The sequence below is a fragment of the Cervus canadensis genome, chromosome 28, assembly GCF_019320065.1.
Source record: "Cervus canadensis isolate Bull #8, Minnesota chromosome 28, ASM1932006v1, whole genome shotgun sequence".
Taxonomy (NCBI): Eukaryota; Metazoa; Chordata; class Mammalia; order Artiodactyla; family Cervidae; genus Cervus; species Cervus canadensis.
Window position 1 is genome coordinate 3,355,672 of NC_057413.1, and position 24,636 is coordinate 3,380,307.

Here is a 24,636-nt window from a genome sequence, read left to right on the forward strand (position 1 = left end):
CTTTTTTTTTTTTTTTTTTTTGTCATCCCATGTACACACAGGGCTGCTCTACCGGGATTCCAAGGGCTTAAAGGATGCTCTCAACAGTTTACAGAGGAGAGGTTTTGTCTTGACGACAGTCTCCAGCTTGTCATTGCTCAGCTCACTCCCCCCAAGTGAACGGCAGTGTTTTTTTTATTCATAGGAGCATTTTGCCACTAGTTCAGCAGCCTTGCTTCTTTTCTCATTCTCAAATGAGCGTCTGCTGGGACTGCTGAGGGAATTCTGCCCCTGCATCTGCGCTCCATTCCTGTGACATGGGGGAGTTCAGACACTTCTAACTTTTAATTTCTTCTAAAATGAGCTTCCAACTTCCTCCCATACCCACTCGGATGTTTTCGCCACTGACAGTGTTTTAGCTTTATTACTTATAAAGAACAGCTCTAGGAGACATCTTTTTGGCTTGGAAATTCCACTGAGTTCATGCCTGGCAGTTTCCCACCATATAGACCTTTGTGAATACCCTTTACATCTGGATTCTTGGGACTTTTCCCCCCATCTTTTTAGAATACTGTTTTGGAGTGAGTGGGTCCCCATGGATAAAGGGAATTTCTTTGGAATCCTAAACTCCTTGCAGCCAGCTTATGATACAGCTGTTCAGGGCAGTGAAAAAACCATAGGGCTTGCATTTGGTGATAATTCTGACTTTATTTCCACTTCTATCTCTGAATAAAAGATGAGGTCACAGATCAGGAGAACCACATCTTTACATGCAAAGGGCAATCCTGTTAATGTTGCAAAGGCCAAAAACAAAAAGGTTGTGGTTAAGTGTCAGATGCTCTTGGTTTTATTCTAAGCTTACCAGATGTGTGACCTTGAGAAAAGTATTTTAACCTCTCTTTGCTCAGCTGTAATGGAGTAGTAATAAACTCCTATCTGATTACAATTAAAAGGATTAAATAAGATCATGTACACACAGAGAGACTGGTACACAGTAATGCTTAGTAAACGTTGGCTGTGTTACTCTTATAGTAGAGAACAGATGACTTCTGTGTCTCTGCTGTTCACCACAATAGTCATGTACTAAGCTAGAGCTGTGGTGCTGGAGAAGACTCTTGAGAGCCCCTTGGACTGCAAGGAGATCCAACCAGTCAGTTCTAAAGGAAGTCAACCCTGAATATTCATTGGAAGGACTGATGCTGTCGCTGGAATTCCAATACTTTGACCACCTGATGAGAAGAACTGACTCGTTGGAAAAGACCCTGATGCTGGGAAAGATCGAAGGCAACAGGAGAAAGGGATGACAGAGGATGAGCGGGTTAGGTAGCATCACTGACTTGATGGACACGAGTTTGCGCAAACTCTGGGAGACAGTGAAGGACAGGGCAGCCTGGTGTGCTGGGGTTGCAAAGAGTTGGACACGACTCAGAGACTGAACAGCAGCAACAACAAAAAGAGGAACTGGCATGGGCTCCGGCCACTAAAGCTGCGGCCTTTTCCAGGAGCTGCTGCTGTAATGGGGTGATCGATCTTTATCACTAGAAGCCCAAGCTGCTGTTCAGTAACATTTCTCATTCATTAGCTAAAAACAATCTCTGACAATCAAACATTTGTGCCCATGGTATTGAATAGTCCTTAAAATAGAACAGAAAGAAACATCAGACTGACTCTGTCTGGTGGTAAATGGGTCATGCACTTCAATCTGATATCAGCCAGGGCCCTTGCAAATCAAACTCACCACACCGAATCCTTAGTGAGTTTGGAGTTCACGTTCCCGTCTTCTTCCAAGAAAATGTCCAATTGCAGGTTGGCGTCATTGTCGTGGGCTGAGAAATAGTTGGTGACGATCCTCGCTGGTATCCCCAGGCATCGCAGAACTGCAGGAGAGAAGGACAGACCACAGTTAAACAGATCACCAAGATCTAGTAGACATAGAGTGAGTAATCCCTTCTCAGAAGGGACTTTCTTCTTGACCAACATGGACATGTTGTTCTCAGGTGTCCAAAGCCAAAAGGGGGCCTGTCTTCAAGGATCTGGGAAGCAGACAGAAGCCTTGATGCTGGACCAGTGGGTGCCAAATGATACCAGTGGGAATGGGATCCCAGTAACAGGGTTCCAACTGTTAAGTTGCTAATCACATGATCATCAAACTAGGATTATTTTAGTCTGGCTAATGGGCCTGTGTTTCTGAAAATAGGAGTTAAAAAAAACCCAGCTAATAGGAAATCAGAAATTTATCAAGCAGACCCTCGGTGCGGTTTGTTTTCCTGGGTGGAACTTGCTCTTGTGACACTTGGTGGAGGGTGACACCACAGATTTATTTTAATTGTTAGATAATAAATTACCTGGATGCATCTCTTGCCATATGTACCTATTGATCAAACTTAATCCAAATGCCCTTCCTGGCTCCCAGGACGCCAGACATCAGTGCTCATTGAAAATAATTCAGCTGACAATTTTAAGATTAATGACTTGCCTTTTTTTTCCCCTCTCAGAATTGTTTAGCATTTTTAACCAAAGACTATTCACCCCCTTCAATAGAACAACCTTGGAAGTCCAAACGTGAGTCTGGTAGAGACTCAAGGGTCCTCATTAAATGACTTAATCTTCACACCCCAAATGACGCTGATGGCAACCACCACCTGCCCCCACTTCCACCTTCCTCTCTTGGTTTATGACCCTGACACACACTACAGTCTTCCCAACAAAATGATTGGCACTCTAGTTCTGTTTCTACCTTAGCGCCAAGTCACGTGATCACAGAGTGAGATTTGTCCCAGGCCTGCTGAACTCATCATTTTAAGCCAGGTGCAGCTTGACACGGGGCACAAGGATTCGGGTTTATCCTCGTGGTGGCATCCCTACATTGGGCCCCTGCCTTATCACCAGAGTCGGTTTTCGGGAATAGACCTGATGATCCTTTTATACAGAAGGCGTACATGGGCGGGGGGCTTCCCAGGTGGCTCAGCAGTAAAGAGTCTGCCTGCAATGCAGGAGGCTCACGTTTGAGCCCTGAGTCAGGAGGAGTCCCCTGGAATAGCTACCCTCTCCAGTATCCTCCCCTGGAGAATCCCATGGACAGAGGAGCCTAGCGGGTTACAGTCCACGCGGTCGCAAAGAGTCGAACGTGACTCAGTGACTAAACAACAGCAACAGTGCGTGGATGGAAGCTGTTTACTATTTTATGTTTCTGAACCTAAAGGAGTCACACTGGGATAGCGAAACTGCAGGCATCAGGGGGATGTGGGGAGTGCTTTGTTTTCCTGGGAACATTTCATCAGAGAGGCTGTCTCCGCCAAGCCCGTGGCACACAATCTTGGCTTGGCAGCCACGGAGGAGGGGGCCTTCCTCCAACTGTTAGCTTTCCTGGAGTCCAGGCTTCCACATGGAACTCCACAGACCAGGCTTCCCAGGACACTGATACCTTAGCTTCACTGCCCTTCGTTTTCCCCAGGAAATACACGTTCCTGTAGCCCTTAAGTAGATGGGAATGGCTAAGAAAATAATCCCACTCAGTTTGATGCCATAGAGAAACAAAATACACAACACTTACGATTTCTTCCCACTTGGACCTCCGACTGACTCTCAGATGGTCACGAATTTGAGCTGAAACTGACAGTCTTCCTGATCATTTCTAAAAAATTATTTCATCCTGGCTTCCAGCTTTCAGACCCTCCTTGATTTTTCTGGTTAAAAAACATGCTAACTGGATAAAACAGTCTTTCTTAGTGAGTAAGTAGAAAGGACACTTTGACTTGAGTTTCATGTCTTTCTCACAGGGCTATAGAAATGGCATGAGAATGAATATCGTTATCAATGATGAAGACAGACTGAAATAAATGTATTTTTTTAAAAAACTATTCACTGAATTAACAATAACATTGTCTGGGCCTGGACAGACAAATGACATATTGGAAAATAATGCATGAGGTGGAAGAGAACGGTTCTGTTCCCGTATGTTTTCCTCTACGGTTTGGATGTTGGGTAGATTAAAGGCAAGAGGGGATGCCAAAAGTAAAGATGGTTCATTAAGTTCTGGTGTCTAATTGCTCAGGGACATTGAGACTCATATATAAGAACTGAGATAAGCCACCCTCTCTCCAGAGCCAGGGTAAAAACTAAGTGGGCATATTTACAAAATTCTCATGGATACACAGTAAGCAAATAAGCATATTTATAAACCTTCTGAATGACAAATAAGAGGTCTACATCTTATTATTATTTTAAATTTTGCTAATTTAACCTTTTTTTAAAATGTGGAGGTTACTAATTAAAAATTGTATATCCTTCCCCCACACCCTTTCTTGGCCCCAAGACTCTCCATTTTGCTGAGGGTTGAATGATGGAGTATGTGGGAAACTGTCCCTCATTCTTTCTATAAAGGTTCTGCAATCAAAGAGAAATTATGAGCTTACTGGCCCAGTACAATTTAATTATGCATTGACTACATCCCAGAATAACCATCCACAAATTCTATAGATCCAACAGAGATTGCTGGGTCCCTTTACCAGGTTATAGACAAAATGTCTTGAGGTGACATTTCTTATACATTAAAAAAACTTTGACTCAACTGGATACTTACATGTATTAAAGACACCAGCAAAAACCCAGCACTGGCCATAGCGGACTGGTTTCTCAGAGCTCTTATATTCCAACAGAATGTCAAGACTTCCGGTCCAGGCTGATGGGGGAACACCATAAGCATAGGCATTGTCCCAGGATCCAACGATGACGCCTTCATCGTCCTTGGCATTGATCTAAACGAGACCACGACAGGTGAGAAGGAACCAGGGTCCTTTAGAAGAGTCCTCTCCAGACTCTGACTCTGGGCAAGCTAAGGCTTCCAGTGCCTTCCGTGTTCCTGCATGATGAAGAGTTCTGCTTCTGTTCAGTTCACTGGCACTTATCAGGGAAAGTGCTATGATGCCTAAGTGCGTGAGGGCAAACCAGACGGCCACGGCTGCCTCTTAAGCCGCGTATGATTGTGGGGAGGCGGTGCCGAGTAGCAGGCAGGAAGAGTTAACATGTCTCATGCGCTTGGGCCCCTGGTCTGGTTGGAACAGCGCTGGAGAATGTGTGAGGAAGAGAGGAAGAACACTTACAAAAGAAGACGGCTCAAGGAGGGATCTTGTCTTGATAGAAGGAAAGCTAAAAATTGACATATGATGCTAGATGTTAGCGTGGGGGCCCAAGGTCTGATGGTCTAATGAGGTTTGACTTTGACGATGAGTAGCTGACTCTAATAAATTGAAAAAATATGTAGACTCTGTCATAGGAACCGTTAAGAGTTAACAACAAATTAGATTCCCATGGGTACCTTGCAGAGTTTGTCTGTTTGTTTTAATTGCATGAACAGAAGTATTTTCTTTATAATTATTTAAGGCAATTATAAAATTTTGTTAACAGATATTTCCAGTTACATTAAGGACCTGGGGTTTTAATAGTTTAAACATAAGGGAGATGTAAGCAAAGAATGGCAATCTTGAATATTTGGGGAAAATTTGCTACACACTCAGACGACAGTCACTTGGTAGCAGCAGACCTCAAGTGCAGGAAAAAAGACCTTTTGTGTTTAGATGATAAAACTGGGGCCAGGAATGAACAGTTTCAAGGCATCCTGTCGGTTTCTTGGGGGTCAGTGCTGAACCTTAACTTCTCTTGCTGCAACTTGCATCATGTTTAATTACAGTCAGAAGAATGTCTAGGTGGGGAGCACTAAGAGTTTTTCCAAAACCCGATGGCCCTTTAACAATGTTTGTAGGTTGACGTGACAATGGTTTATAGCCTTGCTCCTCGATGTGTGATCTGTAGACCAGCAGCAACGGTGTGCTGGGAGTTTATTGGAAATAAACTCTCAGGCCCCTCCCCAGGCTTGTTGAATCAGAAACTGCAGTTTAACAAAATCCCCAGGTGATCTGTGTGTACATGACTTTGAGAAGTATAGGTTCAGATTACACTGATAAGACATTAGTAAACAAAGTGGAGCATGTGATTAAAGCAGGTGCATTCAGATTATGAAAGTCCTAGAAGAGATACAAAAATACGATGAGTTTTTATGTGTTCCCAGCCTTGCCAGTTAGCAGCTCAGCCTCAGCACTTCCCCAGACCCCTCTCTTAGGCTTACTGAGTTTAGATTTATAAGCATCTATTCCCCAGTGGGTCGTGAGCATATTGAGAACAGAGATAAAAATCTATGCCTTTCTGACTTCTAACAAGTATTGGCAAAGAGCAGGTGTTCAATAGTTGTGGAATAATCCGTTGTATATCCAACAAGCATGTAGGCATTGTACATCTGAATAAGACTAAGATCTTCTCTGTGGAAGGAGATGGAAGAGGAACCCATCAGGCAGAAGGAAAGGTTCCAATTTTAACACAGAAAGATGTCCAGGGAGAGTGGGCTCCCAACAGAGGGAGTCATCAGCTTTCTTAGAGTGGAGGGTGGTGGTGGCTGTGGTGAGCTGGGGAGAGAAAATGACGCGAAAGCCAGGTCTTGAGAGGCTGAGGTTCAGCGAAGGTTATCTACATGGAAGAAAGAGTTTGGATAATTGCTTGGTGACCATGAAGAAATATGACAAGTTCAGGGACCTGCAACAAGAATTATGTAAGTAGGCAATATTGGAGGAAATAGAAAACACTAGAAGAAAATTGCAAGCACACACAACTACTGTTTTTCCCTTTTGACTCTATACAGTTAGGTTGAAGTGAAGGTAAATACCCAGCCACCAGGCTCCTTGGTGGCTCAGTCAGTAAAGAATCTCCTTCAATGGAGGAGACCAGGGTTTGATCCCTGGGTCAGGAAGATCCCCCAGAGAAGGAAATAGCAATCCACTGCAGTGTTCTTGCCTGGGAAATCCCATGGACAGAGGAGCCTGGTGGGCTATAGTCCTTGGGGCCACAAAAAGTCGGACATGGCTGAGAGACTAAACCGCAACAAATACCCAGTTAATTTGTTTAATATACAAAAAAATTAAGTCTTAAGACCCAACTAATTGCAAACTCATGCCTTTGACGTTAACTTTGACTTTATCCTGTAAGTCCATGAAATGACTGGCATGCAGCAGCATTTAGCCAACAGCTTTGGTCCTATTCATGATCAATAACTCTCCTTGCAGTTGAATTGATTATCTAAATCTGCATCTATTACAGTGAAGCCTGAAGAGTGCTATGATGTAGCTTGATATTTGTAAGTGGATTCAGCTTTAACTCACATTACCAGTTATTTATTCTTATCATTAAGAAATAGAATAGGGCAATGAATCTCAGAGGTAAAAGTTCCTAAACTAAGGTTCTGATGACTGACTTTCAAATAGCCATTAATTGAAAGTGTTATTTATAGCCTACAGCTGAGCCCAATCAGCCAAAAGGAAGAGTAAGAAAAAAAAAGGAGCTCTCTCCTCTATAGCCCTTTTAATTGTTAATGCTGACCTGTTCCCCCATTCTAGACAAATCACACTTCACATTTATTAGCATTTGGCCAGATTAGCTACTGTTTTCTAATTAGGAAATTGATTTCTAGGGAGCCTAGATACTGAAAGAGATAAGTCTTAAGGGACACATGTAAAGGGTTAAAGTCATGTTCTCCTCCTAAGACAACAAGATAGGTTTAGGGGGCACGTCAAGGGCATGCTGGACCCTTTTCCTGCCACAGCTGACTGTTGACACCCTACCACGAGCTCAGAGTCGGACGAATGACAGAATGAAATGTCTTGGTCCTGCATCACGGGTGGTCAGGGAGACTAGAGGAGCCCAGAACTTTGGACATTATTCAGCTTCGGCAAGTGTTTACTAAACTGTCCTCTCATAATACCTATGATATCGGAAAAAATTTAAAAACCAGACCCTTCGAAAGTGACTATCAGCAGCCTCAGAGGCAGAACATAATTCAGGGACATTTCGAAAGCTGGTCCAAGAAAAGACGAAGGTTCAGAGGTGGGCAGAGGGGCGGCATGGCTCAGCTTCAGCACCAGGGCTTCAGAAGCCTAACTGTCAAGTCAACGAGATCCTGAGCATACTTCTGCATTTCAAAATCGGGAAAGAAGCAAGCTGAATCAAAATGCAGGTTTTTCCCCCCTATTCTGGTGGGATTCATGGAAATAACAGCTCTGTAGAAAGGGGTAGAAAAGGGTCTACAGCTCTAAAAAGGTGAGTCTGGGCCTGTAGTTGGGAAATGATGGAAATCTGGAGTCATCCCCTTGTGGGAACAAGATCTGCCTCCAGGTAGGTGGAGTGGATTCTGGAATGAGACATTTAACAGGATCCTCAAAGAAAGAGCAGAGCCCAATAATGCCCTTTTCTGCTCCAATCTGTCTCAGGGTACAAAAGGGTAGAAGGAAATACACTGGCCTCAAACAGTCATTCAGAGGTGAAATCAAACTAGTCTTGGACTGGAGAGTCAAGATTTTATCTACAGTTATTAATTACAGCAAATAGAACACTTGGAGAAGAGTTTTGCAAGTATGATTTTTTTTTAACTTTTATCTTTAAATTTTTCTTTATTGTCTGAATTCTTTTTTAGAGAGCATTATTATCTTTTTAACCAAAAATTATAATAGACTTTTCATTAAAAAAAAAAACAAAACTAGAAGCAGGTATGCCAATATGCTGTGCTCAATTCTTGCAGTGAGAATACACATAATTGCTATTTTCTTCTTTAAACATGTTTAGAATTTTCTCAAATATTTACCTGAGAGGAGAGAATAGTGAAAATTCCTTTTGTGCCCAGCAGGGTAGGCTGCCTCTCTGAATTCAGGCTTAGGTCCATTGCCTTTTGCATAATTACTATTTTTTCTGCTTCTTTTTAAATATGTAAAGGTATTTTTCTTATCCTGTGAGCACATTTTATATGGCTTTGGTAAGGTGACTTTTCTCTGTTATAAACCTATTATATTCTGTTAAATTTCACTGTTGAAGTTATGTTCTCATAAAGGGTAGGATTTCTGTAATTCTTGCAGAATGCAATTTTATACCTAATTTTGCCTGTAGTAGTTTTTCAAAGACCATTGGATATAAATTTTGGACAACTTGAGCTAGTTTCAAAGGCAGAGAGTTAAATTTGGGAGGGAGAAGAGCTCTTCCTCGAAGAGGAACCCATCCAGCTTTTGTGAACAAGCTCCCACGTACAGTCTGGTGAAGGTCAATCTTAATTGTAGGAGGAGGTTGTACAGTGTGTGTGTCAAATTGCATCCATGACACTCCAGGGTTCCAAGCACTTTGGAAAATGGACAGATTCTTATAAAGCTAAACATATACATGCCCTATGAGTTAGACATGCCTGCTTCAAATGCTTGTCTCAGAAATACAAAAATACATGCACACACAGGGACTTGTACAAAGGTCTCCTTAATAGCTTAGTTCACAGCAGTCCTGAACTGGAAGCATCCCAAATGCCCATCCTCAGGTGAATGGATGACAGACTGGGATACAGAGCATGGTGAAACCCTGCTCAGCAATACCAAGGAACAAGCTGAAGCATGTGTAAGAACATGCTGATTAAAGGAAACCAGCTCCAGATAGGGCCTAAGGTATAAATCCACTATGTGAAGTTTAAGAACAGGCAAATCCAATCTGGTCTAAGAAATCAGGATCGTAGTTGTTTCTGGGGATGTGGGTTGACTACACCAGAGCGCAAGGGAAATTTCTGGGCTGGTGGTAATGTCTAAATTTGGGTTGGGGTGGTGATTATCCGAATCAAAACTCATTGAATTTTACATTTAGTATCCATACACTTCATTGTATGTAAATTTTAGTTCAACAATGACAGCAACAAACCACAGGAACTAACCCTAACTTCTCTTGTGAAGCACACAACCGCTGTTCAAATGTGCTTTGCTTTAAGTATTTGACACAAGCTCTGACAGGAGTGGGGCTTCCCAGGAGGCTCAGTGGGTGAGGAATCCACCTGCAATGCAGGAGATGGGGGTTCCATCCCTGGGTCGGGAAGATCCCCTGGAGGAGGAAATGGCAGCCCACTCCAGCATTCTTGCCTGGAGCACCCCATGGACAGGGGAGCCTGGCAGGCTACAGTCCACGGGGTCACAGAGTCGGACACGACTGGAGTGACTGAACACACACGCACGCACTGACAGGAGTGGGTAATGAGACTCGTTTTTCATGAAAATCATTACAACTGGAGATGATTCATCTTGTCCTCCTTAGTAACTGAGGATTCCTATTTGGTCCAAACGTATTTTACTAATTGAAAATCATGAAAGAAATAACAAAAGGTGGACCGAGAGAGAGAGAGACAGAGATACTGAGATTTTAAGCTTTCCAAGCACTGTCTGCTTCTTTTTCATTGCTATTCCACTGCTGCGTGGTGCAGGGCTGGTATGTAGAACAGGCCTCCAAAAGTATCTGAATGAAAGCGTGGATGGGTGAACGAACAGGTGCGTGGATGGATGGATGGGAAAGGGAAAGAGCAGAGCAGGAAGCAGATTGGAAAAGGATGTCAAGAGAAAGGAGAGGGGAAGGAGGGAGGGCAGGAAGAGATGCAGAGTGCGTAGCCCTGAGGGGGCCTGTCCAAAGGGGGATGCTGGCTTTGCAGGACTTGTGGTCATCCCTCCCCAGGGGGTCTGTCCCAGGAGACCAGAGCAGCTCCGGCTGCAGAACTCGGAAGGCCCGCTGAGAAGCGTCCCTGTGTTTCAGAAACAGCCGATGTGATTACAAAATAGATGCAGCATTGAGACCTCATTCCAGGAAGCAATTCAGGGAAAGCAGACATTTAGATTGACTGTGATCATCACATTCGAGAGATGGCTTATAATAAATGTCTGTTTTTCTCCCAAAATATGGGGAGCCCGGGCATAAGAAATGCAACCTTAATAACGGAGAGGCCAAGCTGTTTGCCCACAAATGGAAACCTCATTACATTGCTGGCTTTTATCATAGGAGGGAAAAAAAATGATGTCTGAACAGTTCATTGTCTCATCAACCTCCTCCACCCCAGCCTAAGAGAGAAGGAGTGAAAAAGACAGGACTTGTAAAAGGCATGACATCTGTATCCAAGGAGCTCATGTGACACGGGAAGAGGGCAGGCAGAGGACAGACAGGGGAAATGCAGCGTCATCTGTGGAAGCGTGGGGTCAGGGAACCTGAGACCCTTTTCCAGTTTCACCAGTGACCTTGGATAAGTCATTTGACTTCCTGCTACTCCTGCTCTTCGTCTGCCCATCGGTTACTTATGAAGTGGATACGATTTCTCAAAACTGGCTATGAAAACCATTTCTGCTAGATAAATTCTATTATTTTTACTGGCCTCCAATATATTTGTCAATTGTTTAAAGTTCTTCAATAAGCAGAAACGTACATCCCTGGTGAATGCACGCACACTCAGTCATGTCCCACTCTTTTCGACCCCCTGGACTGTAGCCCACCAGGCTCCTCTGACCATGGGATTTCCCAGACAAGACCACTGGAGTGAGTAGCCATGCCCTCCTCCAGAGGCTCTTCCCCACCCAGGGACTGAACCTGTGCTTCCTGCATGACAGGCATATTCTTTACCCACTGAGCCACCTGGAAAGCCCTTGAACGAGGTGGCGTTATGCTTAGTTTGAAATGTACTGGATATGATCTTGACTCTGTACCCGCCCTGGTCATCACTGGATTCCCTTGGCTATTTCTGAACCACAGACAGGCCGTCCGTGCGTGTGGGTACCTTGAATCCAACTTTAAGAGTTAAATAAAATCTGACTGCAATTAGTATTTCACCCTGTCGGACTACAGTCAGGTTTTTCATGAATCCTAGCTGGTAGATTCTCCAAAGCTGCCACCCTCGGGAGCTCCTGGTTGAGCTGTGTCGCCATTGGAAAGGTCGCCGAGCGCACCCGAGGCCTCTAGCTTTTCCTGCTCTCCCTGAGTGAGGAACACCATTCTTGGCTCCCTGGGCACGAATGCAGAGAGAGAAAAATAACAATTTAAGAAAACAGATAGGGTCAGAGCTCCAGAAACTCTGAATCAGAGCAGAAATCCATTGAGGATCCTACATCTGGCAATGGTCGTCAGCCTAGAAATTTTAACTTGGGCATCTGCAAGACTGTGCAGGTGTGTGAGACATGGCCATTCTTCTCAACACCAAAGGGCGCTGTATCCTGACCTTCACAAACGTGGTACAGAGTCACATTCAGTCTGCTGTCACTGAAGGTGCCACTCCCGTTAGAAGTTTTGATTGGCAGTTAGATAAATCTCTGACACAAGAATGGGGAAACAAGTTATTTTTAATAATCCTGTTTTTTTTTCTTTAGCAGATGAAAATTTTCCAATTATAAGATTCATATGGGAAATGTGAAGAAGCTCCTCAGTGGGGAAATGGTTGGGGACAATGACCCTGGAACAACCAAGTCCTCAGATTTCTCCAGGACAGTTCACTCCAGGAAAGGGATTTTAGCTGCTTATGGTGCTTTAACATTTTAATTTTTTAAATAAAATTTTTAGGAAGCTGTGCTGTGGTTGGTCTATATATATGACCCGGGAGTAGACTTCATGTATTTACTTCTGATTTGAAAGTTCATTTGAGGTGACTGCATGGAATTCCCAATCCAAGTGAATTTGTAAATGTAGTCTGAATACTTGAAATAGTTTGTTGCATGAAGCGGTTTGCTGAATGTGAAGCTTTCCATGAGATGGCCAAGTAAACAACTGGGAAAATACTAGACAGGGTTTTGTAGTAGCTTTCTGTGGAGCTGCTGAGCAAAATATCAAAGAAGTAATGTCACGACTGTCTTTTTCACGCTTGGAAGGGAAAAAAAAAACTGTCGAAGTACTGGGATAAGATGAAGAGGAAGAAAGATGGACAGAGTGAAAAGTAGCTTTATTTTCAGTTTATCTGTGAGACCACATAAGCTTGGGGATCAGAAGCCCTGAAGTCCATTACGTCTCCAAGGTCCACAGTCATTTATCTTGTGCTGGGCTCTAGAAAACTCCAGGACCTACTCCGCTTGTGGTCAGTTTGATTTAGTAGCTGGGGTTCAAGATATTTTTTTTTTATATAACACTGAAGAGTATACTGAACATTGATTGGCTAAAAAAAAAAGTCCAATCTTGAGTTAGTTCCCAAAAGGCACAGCTAGCATAAGGTATTAATGGGGATTAATGATGGCATTGTGGTTCGATATTAGCAAAAGTCCAGGGTCAAAAATAAATGTGTACACCTCAAGGGAAGCAGGCAAGTCCAGGCTGGCAACAGTGCAAAGACTGGAATTTAAAAATACCTAACTAGTATATTGACACTTTTTCTTCTCTCTCCTTCCAGATTTTCCTCCTAATGTCAGCTTTTAAAAAAAATTGCAATTGAAAAAAAAAAAAAATTGCAATTGAATCAAGTAAGTCACCAGAGGAGAAAGTTTCCCTCTGACTACGTTTTCCTGCAGTGCTTTTGGTGATGGCTATTTGGGTATAAATCCCACCATGAAAAAAGGGTTTCCATGAATAATCGTGTGGCTTATCATTGCTATGGGTCTTGGTTAATCATTCTTCTGCCTTTTCATTCTATGTCCCAACACTTGTCAGGATACTGCTTTGTCCTGGGAAAACTCTGAGCAAAGCTTCAAGGGTTTGCTTTCTCCTACAACCCAATGCTTATTTCATCAGAGACTTTGCCACACTCTGTTGGCATGTTCTACTTACAAATCTCTTTTCTATTAGACTGTTAGCTCTGTGGAGGCAGAAACTGTTTTGTTTACAATTGTAACTAGACTTAAGATGATGCTAGTGGTAAAGAACCTTCCTGCTAATGCAGGAGATGACATAAGACACTGATTTGATCCCTGGGTTTGGGAAGATCCCCTGGAGGAGGAAATAGCAACTCGTTCCAGTATTCTTGCCTGGAGAATTCCATGGACAGAGGTGCCTGGCAGGCTACAGTCCATAGGGTCACAAAGAGCTGGACACTTAGCATGCATGGAATCTGAATACATGGAACCTGTATGCAGGTCAGGAAGCAACAGTTCAAACTGGACATGGAACAACAGACTGGTTCCAAGTCCAGAAAGGAGTATGTCAAGGCTGTATATTGTCACCCTGCTTATTTAACTTATATTCAGGGTACATCATGCGAAATGCTGGGCTGGATGAAGCACAGGCAATCAAGATTGCCAGGAGAAATATCAACAACCTCAGATACACAGATGACACCACCCTTATGGCAGAAAGTGAAGAAGAACTAAAGAGCCTTTTGATTAGAGTGAAAGAGGAGAGTGAAAAATTTGGCTTAAAACTCAACATTCAGAAAACTAAGATCATAGCATCTGGTCCCATCACGTCATGGCAAATAGATGGGGAAACAATGGAAAAAGTGACAGACTTTATTTTCTTAGGCTCCAAAATCACTGCAGATGGTGACTGCAAAATGAAATTAAAAGACGCTTGCTCCTTGGAAGAAAAGCTATGACCAACTTAGACAGCCTATTAAAAAGCAGAGACATTATTTTGCCAACAAAGGTTCATCTAGTCAAGGCTATGGTTTTTCCAGTGGTCATGTATTGGTGTGAGAGTTGGACTATAATGAAAGCTGAGCACAGAAGAATTGATGCTTTTAACTGTGGTGTTGGAGAAGGCTCTTGAGAGTCCTTTGGACTGCAAGGAGATTCAACAAGTCCATCCTAAAGGAGATCAGTCCTGGGTGTTCATTGGAAGGACTGATGCTGAAGCTGAAACTCCAATACTTTGGCCACCTGATGCGAAGAGCTGACTTATTGGAAAAGACCCTGATGCTGGGAAAGATTGAAGGCGGGAGGAGAAGGGGACAACAGAGGATGAGATGGTTGGATGGCATCTCCGACTCAATGGATATGAGTTTAAACTCTGGGAGTTGGTGATGGACAGGGAAGCGTGGCATGCTGCAATCCATCGGGTCACAAAGAGTCAGACATGACTGAGCAATTGAACTGAACTGAAATGAGCCTAGACTAGAGATTCTCAATAAATATTTGTTGAGTGAATGAGTTAATATTGAGTGTTTTCCTACCATCAACGTCTTTACAGCAATTACTCCTCCTATCACCAAACCACAGCACCGCCATCATCCCTATTATCAGCATCACTACCATCACTGCATCACAACCACCTGTGCCACCATCAAACCACGTTTGGTACCTAGTCTTCGGGAACTCTTTCCCAGGGGCTCAATGCCTCTGGCTATCTGGGATTCTCTGATTCATGCCTTTCTTCATTATCCCCTACTTCAAACTTCACCTGTTCCAGAACCATTCCCTTGGGTCCTTCTCTATTAGGAGACAGCTACGTAACTTGATGTAGGAATTATGTTACCGGTGTGTATTGGTGCTCGCCCCCTAAGGTCTAATATAACTCAAGAGTAAGGATAATATCCAACTCCATTTCAGCCACTTACTGGCCATGTGACCTTGAATGACATCATTTCCAAGGGCCTTCACCTCTTTACCTATAAGACCCCCAGAGAGTCTTCCAGATCTCACGTACTGGCTCTGTGTGCCTTTCGCACAGATCTCCTATTAATAAGTCTCAACTCAAAGGAGAGAACCTGCTAGGACTTCCATGGGGAATAAGTGAGCAGCATCTGCAGGCATGGTGGCCACGGCAGGGGCAGTGCGCCAACCTGGAGAACTTCTCTGCCCGTAGCTGCTATCAGATCCAGTCACTCATGGGGCAGGCACCAGGGACCACCCAGCAGTAAAGGCAGGCCATTTTCCTTTCTCCCAAGGCACTGTAGTTCTTGTCCCGAGGTGGGGCACACCTGTTTTGATCATCTGACCCAGGCTCAGATTCCATGTCAGGTCATGCGTGGGTGCTAAGTCCCTTCAGTTCTTTCTGACTGTTTGCAAAGTTATGAGCTGTATCCCGTCAGGCTCCTCTGTCCATGGGCTTCTCTAGGCAAGAATACTGGAGTGGGTTGCCATTTCCTTCTCCAGGGTCTTCTTCCTGACCCAGGGATCAAACCCAGGTCTCCTGCATTGCAGGCAGACTCTTTGCCATTTGAGCTATCTTTAGGTTGGGCATGTTAGGTTACTTCTCAGTAATTCAGGGCCAAGGAGGGAATGCTTTATTAGTGGGCATGAGCAAAATAAGTTTTCGGATGACACAAAACATTCTTCTAAAATTTTCCTGGCACATTTCCCGGCTTTTGTTTTGGTGGGGACGGTCACATCAGGTGCGAGGTGGAAAGCAAACAGCCATCAAGCAAGGTAATTTAAAGGAGGAAGTGTAACTTGGGGCAAGTTTCTTCTCTTTTTTTCCTAATCGCTTAAACATTTTTTTCTCCCTTAAATCAATCTGCAGTGTAGCTTTGGTAAAATGCCCCACTCAGTAGTTAGAAAAGCCTAAATAAGAGTTCACTTACGTAAGGTTACAGATCTCAGGACCAATCCCCAGACAATGAGATCACAGGAGTTTTAAACTTTCTTTCTCCTGGGTAAACCCAGTAGCCCAAGGCTGTCCAGATTGTCATAAACTTTTCCGATTTTCACATCAAAGTGGAGTAACAGCAACTCAAAATAAGAACCAAATAAGATACGGAATGTATAAAGGGGAAAAAATAGAAGAAAAAAGAACACCGTTTTAAAGAAGAAAAGGACGTTCTTGCTGCCACTGGGAATAACAAATGTGATCTGAGGACAGAGACAGAATTCCATTTTAAAGCTGAGGTGAGGCCTGCAGGGGTTGAGGGCTGGGCCCGGGTCACACAGGAAGCGGGAGGAAGGGTCCGAACCAAGAGGCCTGGTGTGACCTGGGCCAGGCCCTCCCGGGAGATGCTGTCTCCACCCTCTCTTCAGCAGAGAAAGGAAACGCGCAGGTTTTGAACAAGGTCGGAAGGCAGATCATCCACACAGGCAAGAAAGGGCCGTGACCACTGCACATGCAGGGAGACTGAGCCTCGGAGGGGCTTGCGGCTGTGACTTAGACCTCAGGGGGCATTTGGAAATATCAAAAGGCCTTCTTGGTTGTCACAGCTGGTGAGGGAGGTGCTCCTGACATCTCTGGGGTAGAAGCCAGGGATGCTCCTAAACCTCCTCTGGTGTGTAGGACAGCCCCCACGACAAGGAACCACCAAGGGGGCACTTCCCTGGTGGCCCAGTGGCTGAGACTCCCAGCTCCCAATGCAGGGGGTCTCGGTTCGATCCCTGGTCAGGGAACCAGATCCCACATGCTGCAGCTAAAAGACCCAAAGTGCCATGACAAAGGTCAAAGATCCCGCAAGCCTCAGCTAAGACTTGGCACAGACAAATACATATTTTTAAAAAGAACCACCCAAGGTCATAAATACTAGACAATAAAGATTTTTATCTGGGCACTGAGAAGCCAGACTGACACTGTCATTATCGGCATCATCGTTAGAAAGACCGCAGTTGTTTATGATCTGTGCTTGGATCGCACCGAGCACTCACCTTCTTTCCGCAGACTCCTGGCTCACCTTCAGGGCTGGACTTGGCCGTGACCACAGGGAGCAAATCTGTCTCTGGGGCCCCGGTCATCTGCTCTTGCCTCTACCCTCCTCAGGGGCCCAGCCAGCACCGGGCCATTCATCCACTCCTTCCTGGCAATAGCTGATCCCAGGAAATTTCTGCCTGCCATCACTTTCACCTTGGCATGAACTGTGGCCAGTGTGTTATCCCTCCCAGAGAGTTTGCATATCATGATGCATCTGGTGCCAAAACGTGTTTCCTATAAAAAGAACTTCCTGCCTCTGACCAGGCTGGGGAGAGGGTTGATAAGTTTGGAAGTGACCACACACAGCTCCCTCTGTTCTACTGGTGGAAGGGATCAACTCCCTAGAAAACATCTACAGGCCCATCTGCTTGGACCCAGGATTCTGGCTAAACTCAAGCAACTTCACAACACTTTCCTTCTGGGCTCCCTAAATGCATCCTCTCATATTTTAAGGCAAATCTTTACTGAGAAATTTGAGGGGTTTTTGTTTTTATCTATTTTTCTTTTGGTCTTTGCCTAACTTCCCTCAGCAGTTTCACGATAGATTTCCAGGACTTGTGAACAGGAAAGAAGCTCCTGGAGTGACCAGAAAACAATGGATTTCTTGGGAAAGTTTCATAGTTTTTGTTGATTTTTAGAGGCTCAATGTTTTAATTTCTAAAATCACTATAACTGAATGGATTTTGGAGCTCTTCTAAGGATTAAAGGAGATAATAGCTGTAAAATTATTTTGAAAATTATCAAATATCCATTTTGTGGATGTAAACAATGGTGGTGGTGAAAAAAAAAGATACTGCCCAGAGTGTGTGTGTGGGGGGGGGGGGTGTTCTCCCCTAACACCCAAGGCCTCCCCCTCCAGAAAGAAAACCAAACCAAACCCCCAAATAGATCCTGCCCAGTTGTATATCTTGTAAGTGGGTTATAGATCTTCAAAATCAGAACTTCATAGGCTTTCTATGATTAATAAAATTGCAAGGCAATTTGCATTAGGATAGATGTGCTTCATTCAAGACTTAGCTTTCGCTTGGCCAGGTGCCACCATAGGAAGTATCGGGTTCGTTGCTTCCTGTTCACCCCACCCCCCTGCTTTGCTTGTGTTAGGCAGTGATCTCTACACTCGTAAAAGCACACACGATGTGTGAGTAAGCTCGGGCTGGTGAGCATGCCATTTCAGAGTGCCTAAGGAATTCGTTTGCATCCAACCACTGCCAGTAACTGCTTCCTTTCTCACTGCAAAACTGTCATGGTAACTCCAAAGAAGAAGAAAAAGGGGCTCTTGTCTGTGAATCAGGAAAAACAGTGACCAAAGGTCTTGTGTGTGTTGTTATACACAGTTATTAAAAAGAAATTCCTAAATTATTTAGAATTCATAGTCTTTTCACTTGCATATTTTATGTCACAGACATAAACTAACAACAACGAAAAAAAAAATGCCTTTAAATGTTCGTTTATACCTTTCCTTCCTTTTAAAGTTTCTCTTTTCTTAAATTTACACATAGCCTAATTGTTAATTTAATGATCTTTGTTCTTAAGTGCTAACTAGAAATTGCATTTCCTATTATTCTCAGCCTAACATTTTTATAAAATTGATATTTGATTTTATTTCACTGAAATCAGACTCAAAGATAGCAGTCTTTTGGAGAGATATTTTAAAAAATAAAACTTGAGGAAATTGGGGGACTGCCCTGTGGTTCAGTGGCTAAGATTTTGCCTTCCAGGGCAGGGGGTGTGGGTTCAGTCCCTGGTTGGGGAGCTAAACCAGGGACTAAACATAAACCAGAAGCAATATAGTAACAAATTCAATAAAGACTTTAAAAATGGTCCACATAAAAGAAGTCTTTAAAGAAAAACTTAAGAGAGTTGGTAGCAAAAGAAGTAGATTTTGCTGTTTTTGACCGAATGAAGTATCAGTAGCACCTAGTTTAATGTTTTTCAGGAATGTTCTGCTCATATTTGGGCTTCTCAGGTGGCTCCGTGGGTGCAGGAAACTCAGGAGTTGCAAGTTCGATCCTGGGTTGGGAAGATCCCCTGGAGGAGGGCATGGCAACCCACTCCAATATTCTTGCCTGGAGAATCCCATGGACAGAGGAGCCTGACGGGCTACAGTCCATGGGGTGGCAAAGAGTCGGACATGACCTAAGCGACTGAGCACACGGGCATACACTGCTCATATTTGATAGATCTGACTTGCTGTCACACACCAAGGGCAGAGTCTGTGCGTCCCACATGTCAGCACAGTCCAGGGCTGCCTGGGACCTAGACAACATGTTTAATCCATTGCCCACACCGGACTTCCAGCCTCCTCGATCATGAGAATAGTGTCTCCTACCCTAGGAAACAGTTCCAGTGCAGGGTCTGTGCATCCTCAAAGATGCTTCAGGATCTCCTGCTGAGACCAGCAAGGAAGGTAGAAAGTGCCTAGGTCTGGAGTCAGCAGACCTGGGATCTAGCTGAGGACTGAGGCTTTGTCACTGACCAGCTGTCAGCACACTGCTTTCTAACTTGCAAAACGGAATGCATAATGCCAGCCCTTCCCCCTCATCTCATGTATTTACTCTGAAGAATCAACACCCGTTTCATAAACTGTCAATATACAGTCCTATGCTGAGGTATCGTTGGAATAGAATAGGATTAGTCATTTATTTCTTCACTCTTACTGTGGGTGTGAATGTAGATAAATTATGCTTTACAGGTTTTTTTTTTTTTTTTTTTTTGCTGCTCTTTGGTGTTTGATCAATCAATTGATCGATTGATTATAGTTACTGACATTATGTCATGGTCCCTCTCACTCCCCAGGTAAAGATGCTTAAGAATAAGCGATCTGTACTATCATGTGACCTATTAGCATTTGTCTGAAGCCAAAGCCACATATAGTACTGAGATAAGAATTTAGTTTTATGGCACATGACAAGTTCGGGGAATTACAGACTCTTCCAAGTAAAAGTTTATTAAGTGTAAGTCACTATTTCAACAGCTCTTAATGAACTGACACCCATATGGAGGCAAATGACATATCTAATTATAGTCATCAGTAGTTGTTCTTACCATGGCCGACCCAACACGGCTGACTTTGATGGGATTCCCTCTGCCGGAAAGGTCCATATTCGCTTTGTCCATCACAAACAGGCAAGCATCAAGGATGCTATCCTCAAACTATTTGGGGGGGAAAAAATGAGAAACTACTTAATGTCCAATCTGCAAACAAGACATTCATTCTCTGCCAAAAAATAAAATGAGACCACAGCCTAATGTTTAGAAATGTGTACTTCCTGCATGGAAATCACTCATGATCTTTAGTGTGAAATATTTAAGGTGGAAGGAAGGAGACATCTTCTTTAATTTTTCAGTATAATGGATAAGAACTTGAAAGCTAGCTAGAAGTATGAATAGAACTACCAGCAAGCTGCTGTGCTCAAGGGTCTAGAATGGGGACTTCCCTGCAGTCCAGTGGGTAAGACTCCATGCTTCCCGTGTAAAGGGCGCAAGTTCAACCCCTGTGAGGAACTAAGATCTCACCTGCCAGGCCATGGGGCCATAAAAGGGGGCAAAGAATCAAGAACTGCCTTGATGTTCTTTAGAAAACTGTAGGGTTAATTGTAGGGTTAATTCAGAGGATCTCTCCTATGTATTGGCTCCCGGGATATCCGGCAGTGGGATGAACCATTTACCAAAGTCAGGCCAGAGTCTCGAGACCTCAAAAGTCACGTGAGTCCTTGTGCATCTGAGAAATAAATGGCTCTCACGTCCATCTCGGGAAGGCACTTCAGGTCCGCAGCGCATGCCCCATGAAGGGCAGGAGACCTCACTCAGAGAACCTCTGCCCACGGTTCCCTCTCTTCTGAGATGAGGTGGACTCCAGGGTCAAAGAGAGGTCAGGAAGGTTTAGAGAAAGATTATACTATCAAGTCTGGCAGTCGGTTCAATCTCCTTAGAAAGAACTCCGAACTACACAGAACACCAGAATTTTCCAAAAATGGAGCAAAGACAAAAATAGTTTTTAAAGATGGTAAAACTGGAAGATGATACCTATACTGCACCTCACTGTGCAGGAAATTTCCCTGAATACAGAAACCTTGTATGTTATCTATCCAGTGGTTAGGACAGACACCGCTGTCTTAATGGCTGATTACCAGGTAATTCTCGATTAAACTCCAATTTGAATACCACCTCTGGGTGTCTCCTAAACTGACGTGATGGCTGCAGGAATGGGTAATCGCACTAGCTCTCCAGGTACGTAAAGAACTCACTACTTTGGTTCCTATGAGGCAGCATCTTTCAGCTGTGTCTGTGGGGCATGACAGCGGTCAATAGGAACGGTAAAGACATCGCCACAGAACTAGTTACATTGCCTCATTGCAAAATACTGGCTTGGGCGGTTGATTGGGCTGAAACACCCAAATTAATGGCCTCTGAATGAGAGCAGAGAGAAACAGCAAGTGTGCTCCGGGGCATCTATCCGTGTTGGCTAAGGGCCCCCCATCATGCTTGGCACCCTTTCCCAGGCCTCCTTGCTACCCACCTGAATGAGCTTTTTTCCTGGTTAGCTCTCTCTCTCTCTCTGTTGTTACATTGGGAGCATAAATAGAATCACATCTAAAGGTTAGGGATTAGGGACCCAAGGCAAGGACAACAGACAATAAGCTATGGTCACAGGTTGTATGCCACTCAGGTAGTGAAGGGCTTGGAACTGGGGAGCCAGGCAAGGATCCCCAAACAGGGGAAGAACACACTGATCCTTAGCCCGGCAGGACGTCAGAAATGCAGGTGGGCAAAGCTGAACAGTGGGGGTGTGATTCTCAACAGTTAGTTAGAATCAACCAAGATGGAGAGCCTGCTCAGCTGGCACCAGTGGTACAGAAAGTCTGCCAAAGCAGGAGACACAGGGGACACGGGCTTGACCCCTGGATCAGGAGAATCCCCCGGAGCAGCAAACGGCAGTGCAGTGTTCTTGCCTGGAGTAGCCTGGTGGGCTACAGTCCCTGGGGTCACAAAGAGTGGGACGTGACGGAGCACAACAGCAGGAACCCAGGTTGGATACCGGAGTCTGAGCTCCTGGAATTTCACTGTTCTGAAATGCCAAAGCATTTCTCACTGGAATGCCATGCCAAGCATATAGGCTCCGATCTCTGTAACACTGTAATAACCGGAAATATGTGATTTCAGCTGATAAATTATGCAGGTGCCCTTCTAAGTCTGCACCCAGGCTGTCTTAGAGACGCAGATCCTGAAAAGCAGGAAATTGTGCTTGTCCAATATTGACACTTACCACCCTGCAGTGATACATGGGACTGAAAATATGAGTGAAGATGTCCTTGACAATGACAAATGTTAAGTAGCTCACCTGACCGTAGCTCCAGCTCCTGCTCTTGATGTCATTGAAGTCTCCATGAAAAATAACCCCGATGTCATTCAGGACGTATTCTTCTCTTTCTTTTTCATTATCCAAGTACACAGCATCCTCTGCATTGGAATTTAAACATAATGACTATTAACCAAACCAGAAAGTTTCTGCACACTTGAAACTTTATTCTGATCATAAATTGCAATTACTGGTGATTTTAACAATGGTGAACAAAACTGGTCAAGATCAGTCTGCAAACGATGACTCTTGTCATCAAGATGCTGACACGTTTTGGCTAAGTTCCAAGTAGCACAATCAAACTGATGAGTCTCCTGAAACATTTTAGGATTCTGGTGCATCAGTGGTTTCAGAATCAGAATTCTATAATGTAGATAAAAATCTGTAACACACATATCAAAAAATAATTTCCAAAGTATTAACATTAAAAGAATTAGAGATGATTTTATAACAAGTCTGGGGCATATTAGCAGGCTGGAGAGTTCATGGGTCATGCCTGGTTTGTGGCCCATCGGGGAGAGGAGGGAGGCTGGGCATTGTCTCCTTTCAAGGAACAATCTTGGTGCATGTGCTGGTAAGAGTGTGTCCGATCGGCCTCTCTGATCATCTTCCTCCACTGCAGGGACTTCTCTTATCTATTTTAGAAGCATTAGTTTACTGATTTTTGGCTGTGCTGGGTCTCCATCGCTGTGTGGGCTTCTCCTAGCTGTAGAGAGCGGGCGCTTCTTTGGAGATGTGATTGGAGGGCTTTTCAATGCAGTGGCTCCTCTTGTCATGGCTCCTGGGCTCTAGAGCACAGGCCCAATAGCTGTGGCTCCCGGCCTTGGTTGCTCAGCAGTAAGTGGATTCCTCCCGGATCGAGGGTTGAACCCATGTCTCCTGCACTGGCAGGCGGATTCTTTACCCCTGAGCCACCAGGGAAACCCACAAGGACTCTTCTTGCCTGTGGCTCTAATCTCAGGAAAACCTTGCTCCCCACCTGCCTACTGAGGAATCAGCCTGGTACTTATTCCCAGGCCAGGCATGAAAGCAGCCAAAGCATCTTTAACACACAAGGGACCACACAGGTATAAGTTCTACTCAGGTCAGTGTGCATCCTTGGCAATTGTCAGTTTCAGGTCTGAACGGAGATGTGGCTCATCACATTTCTCTGGCCCAGGTCGTCCTTGCCATCCTGCTACTTTCTTGGGGATCTTTCCTTCCCATTTCCTGGTAAGGCTTTTACCATCCCTCTGGAGTTGTTGTTGCTCAGTTGCTCTGTCGTGTCCGACTCTCTCTGACCCCATGGACCACAGCATGCCAGGCTTCCCTGTTCTCACTGTCTCCCGGAGTTTGCTCAAACTCATGTCCATTGAGTCGGTGATGCCATCCAACCACCTCATCTTCTGTTGACCCCTTCACCTCCTGCCTTCAATCTTTCCCAGCATCAAGGTCTTTCCCAATGAGTCAGCTCTTTGCATCAGGTGGCTGAAGTATTGGAGTTTCAACTTCAACATCAGTCCTTCCAATGAATATTCAGGGTTGCACATTAGAATCATTCGGGTAGATTTAAAAACTGTAGATTCTTGAGTTGAACTCTAGATCAATCGGATCAGAATCTCTAGGAGCAGGAGTGAGATCCAGGCAGCAGGATATTAAAAAATTAATTAATTAACTAATGAGCTAATTTTAAGCTCTCCCGTGAGTCTGATGTGCAGCCACAGTTGAGAACAAATGTCCCAGCCCCGTGATGTTCACAGAATGGTGGAAAGACCAGCAGCATCAGCACCACCTGGAGCCTCGTGAGAAATGCAATTTCAGGCCTCAGCTCAGACCCACGGAGTCAGAATCTGCATATTAACAAGGTCCCCAGGGATCTGTGTATATATTAAAGTTTGCCCGGTGCTGCTCCATCCAACCAG

The 24,636-nt window shown here is 44.3% G+C and overlaps 1 protein-coding gene and 1 long non-coding RNA gene across 2 annotated transcripts in view; one reads left to right on the forward strand and one right to left on the reverse strand.

The window, feature by feature from the left end:
* F13A1 (coagulation factor XIII A chain) overlaps positions 1–24,636 on the reverse strand; it is a 139,846-nt gene that overhangs the window by 56,507 nt on the left and 58,703 nt on the right. Inside the window, exons 5-8 of the mRNA XM_043449561.1 lie at positions 22,718–22,836; positions 20,422–20,529; positions 4,562–4,736; positions 1,718–1,856 (exon numbers count right to left, since the gene is read on the reverse strand). Coding sequence (XP_043305496.1) covers positions 1,718–1,856; positions 4,562–4,736; positions 20,422–20,529; positions 22,718–22,836 — 541 coding nt within the window. The remainder of the gene's footprint in view (positions 1–1,717; positions 1,857–4,561; positions 4,737–20,421; positions 20,530–22,717; positions 22,837–24,636) is intronic.
* Positions 2,925–19,485, forward strand: LOC122429341. Its single transcript, XR_006265958.1, has 3 exons — positions 2,925–2,982; positions 9,853–9,864; positions 19,380–19,485. It is a non-coding gene; the product is annotated as an uncharacterized LOC122429341 (long non-coding RNA).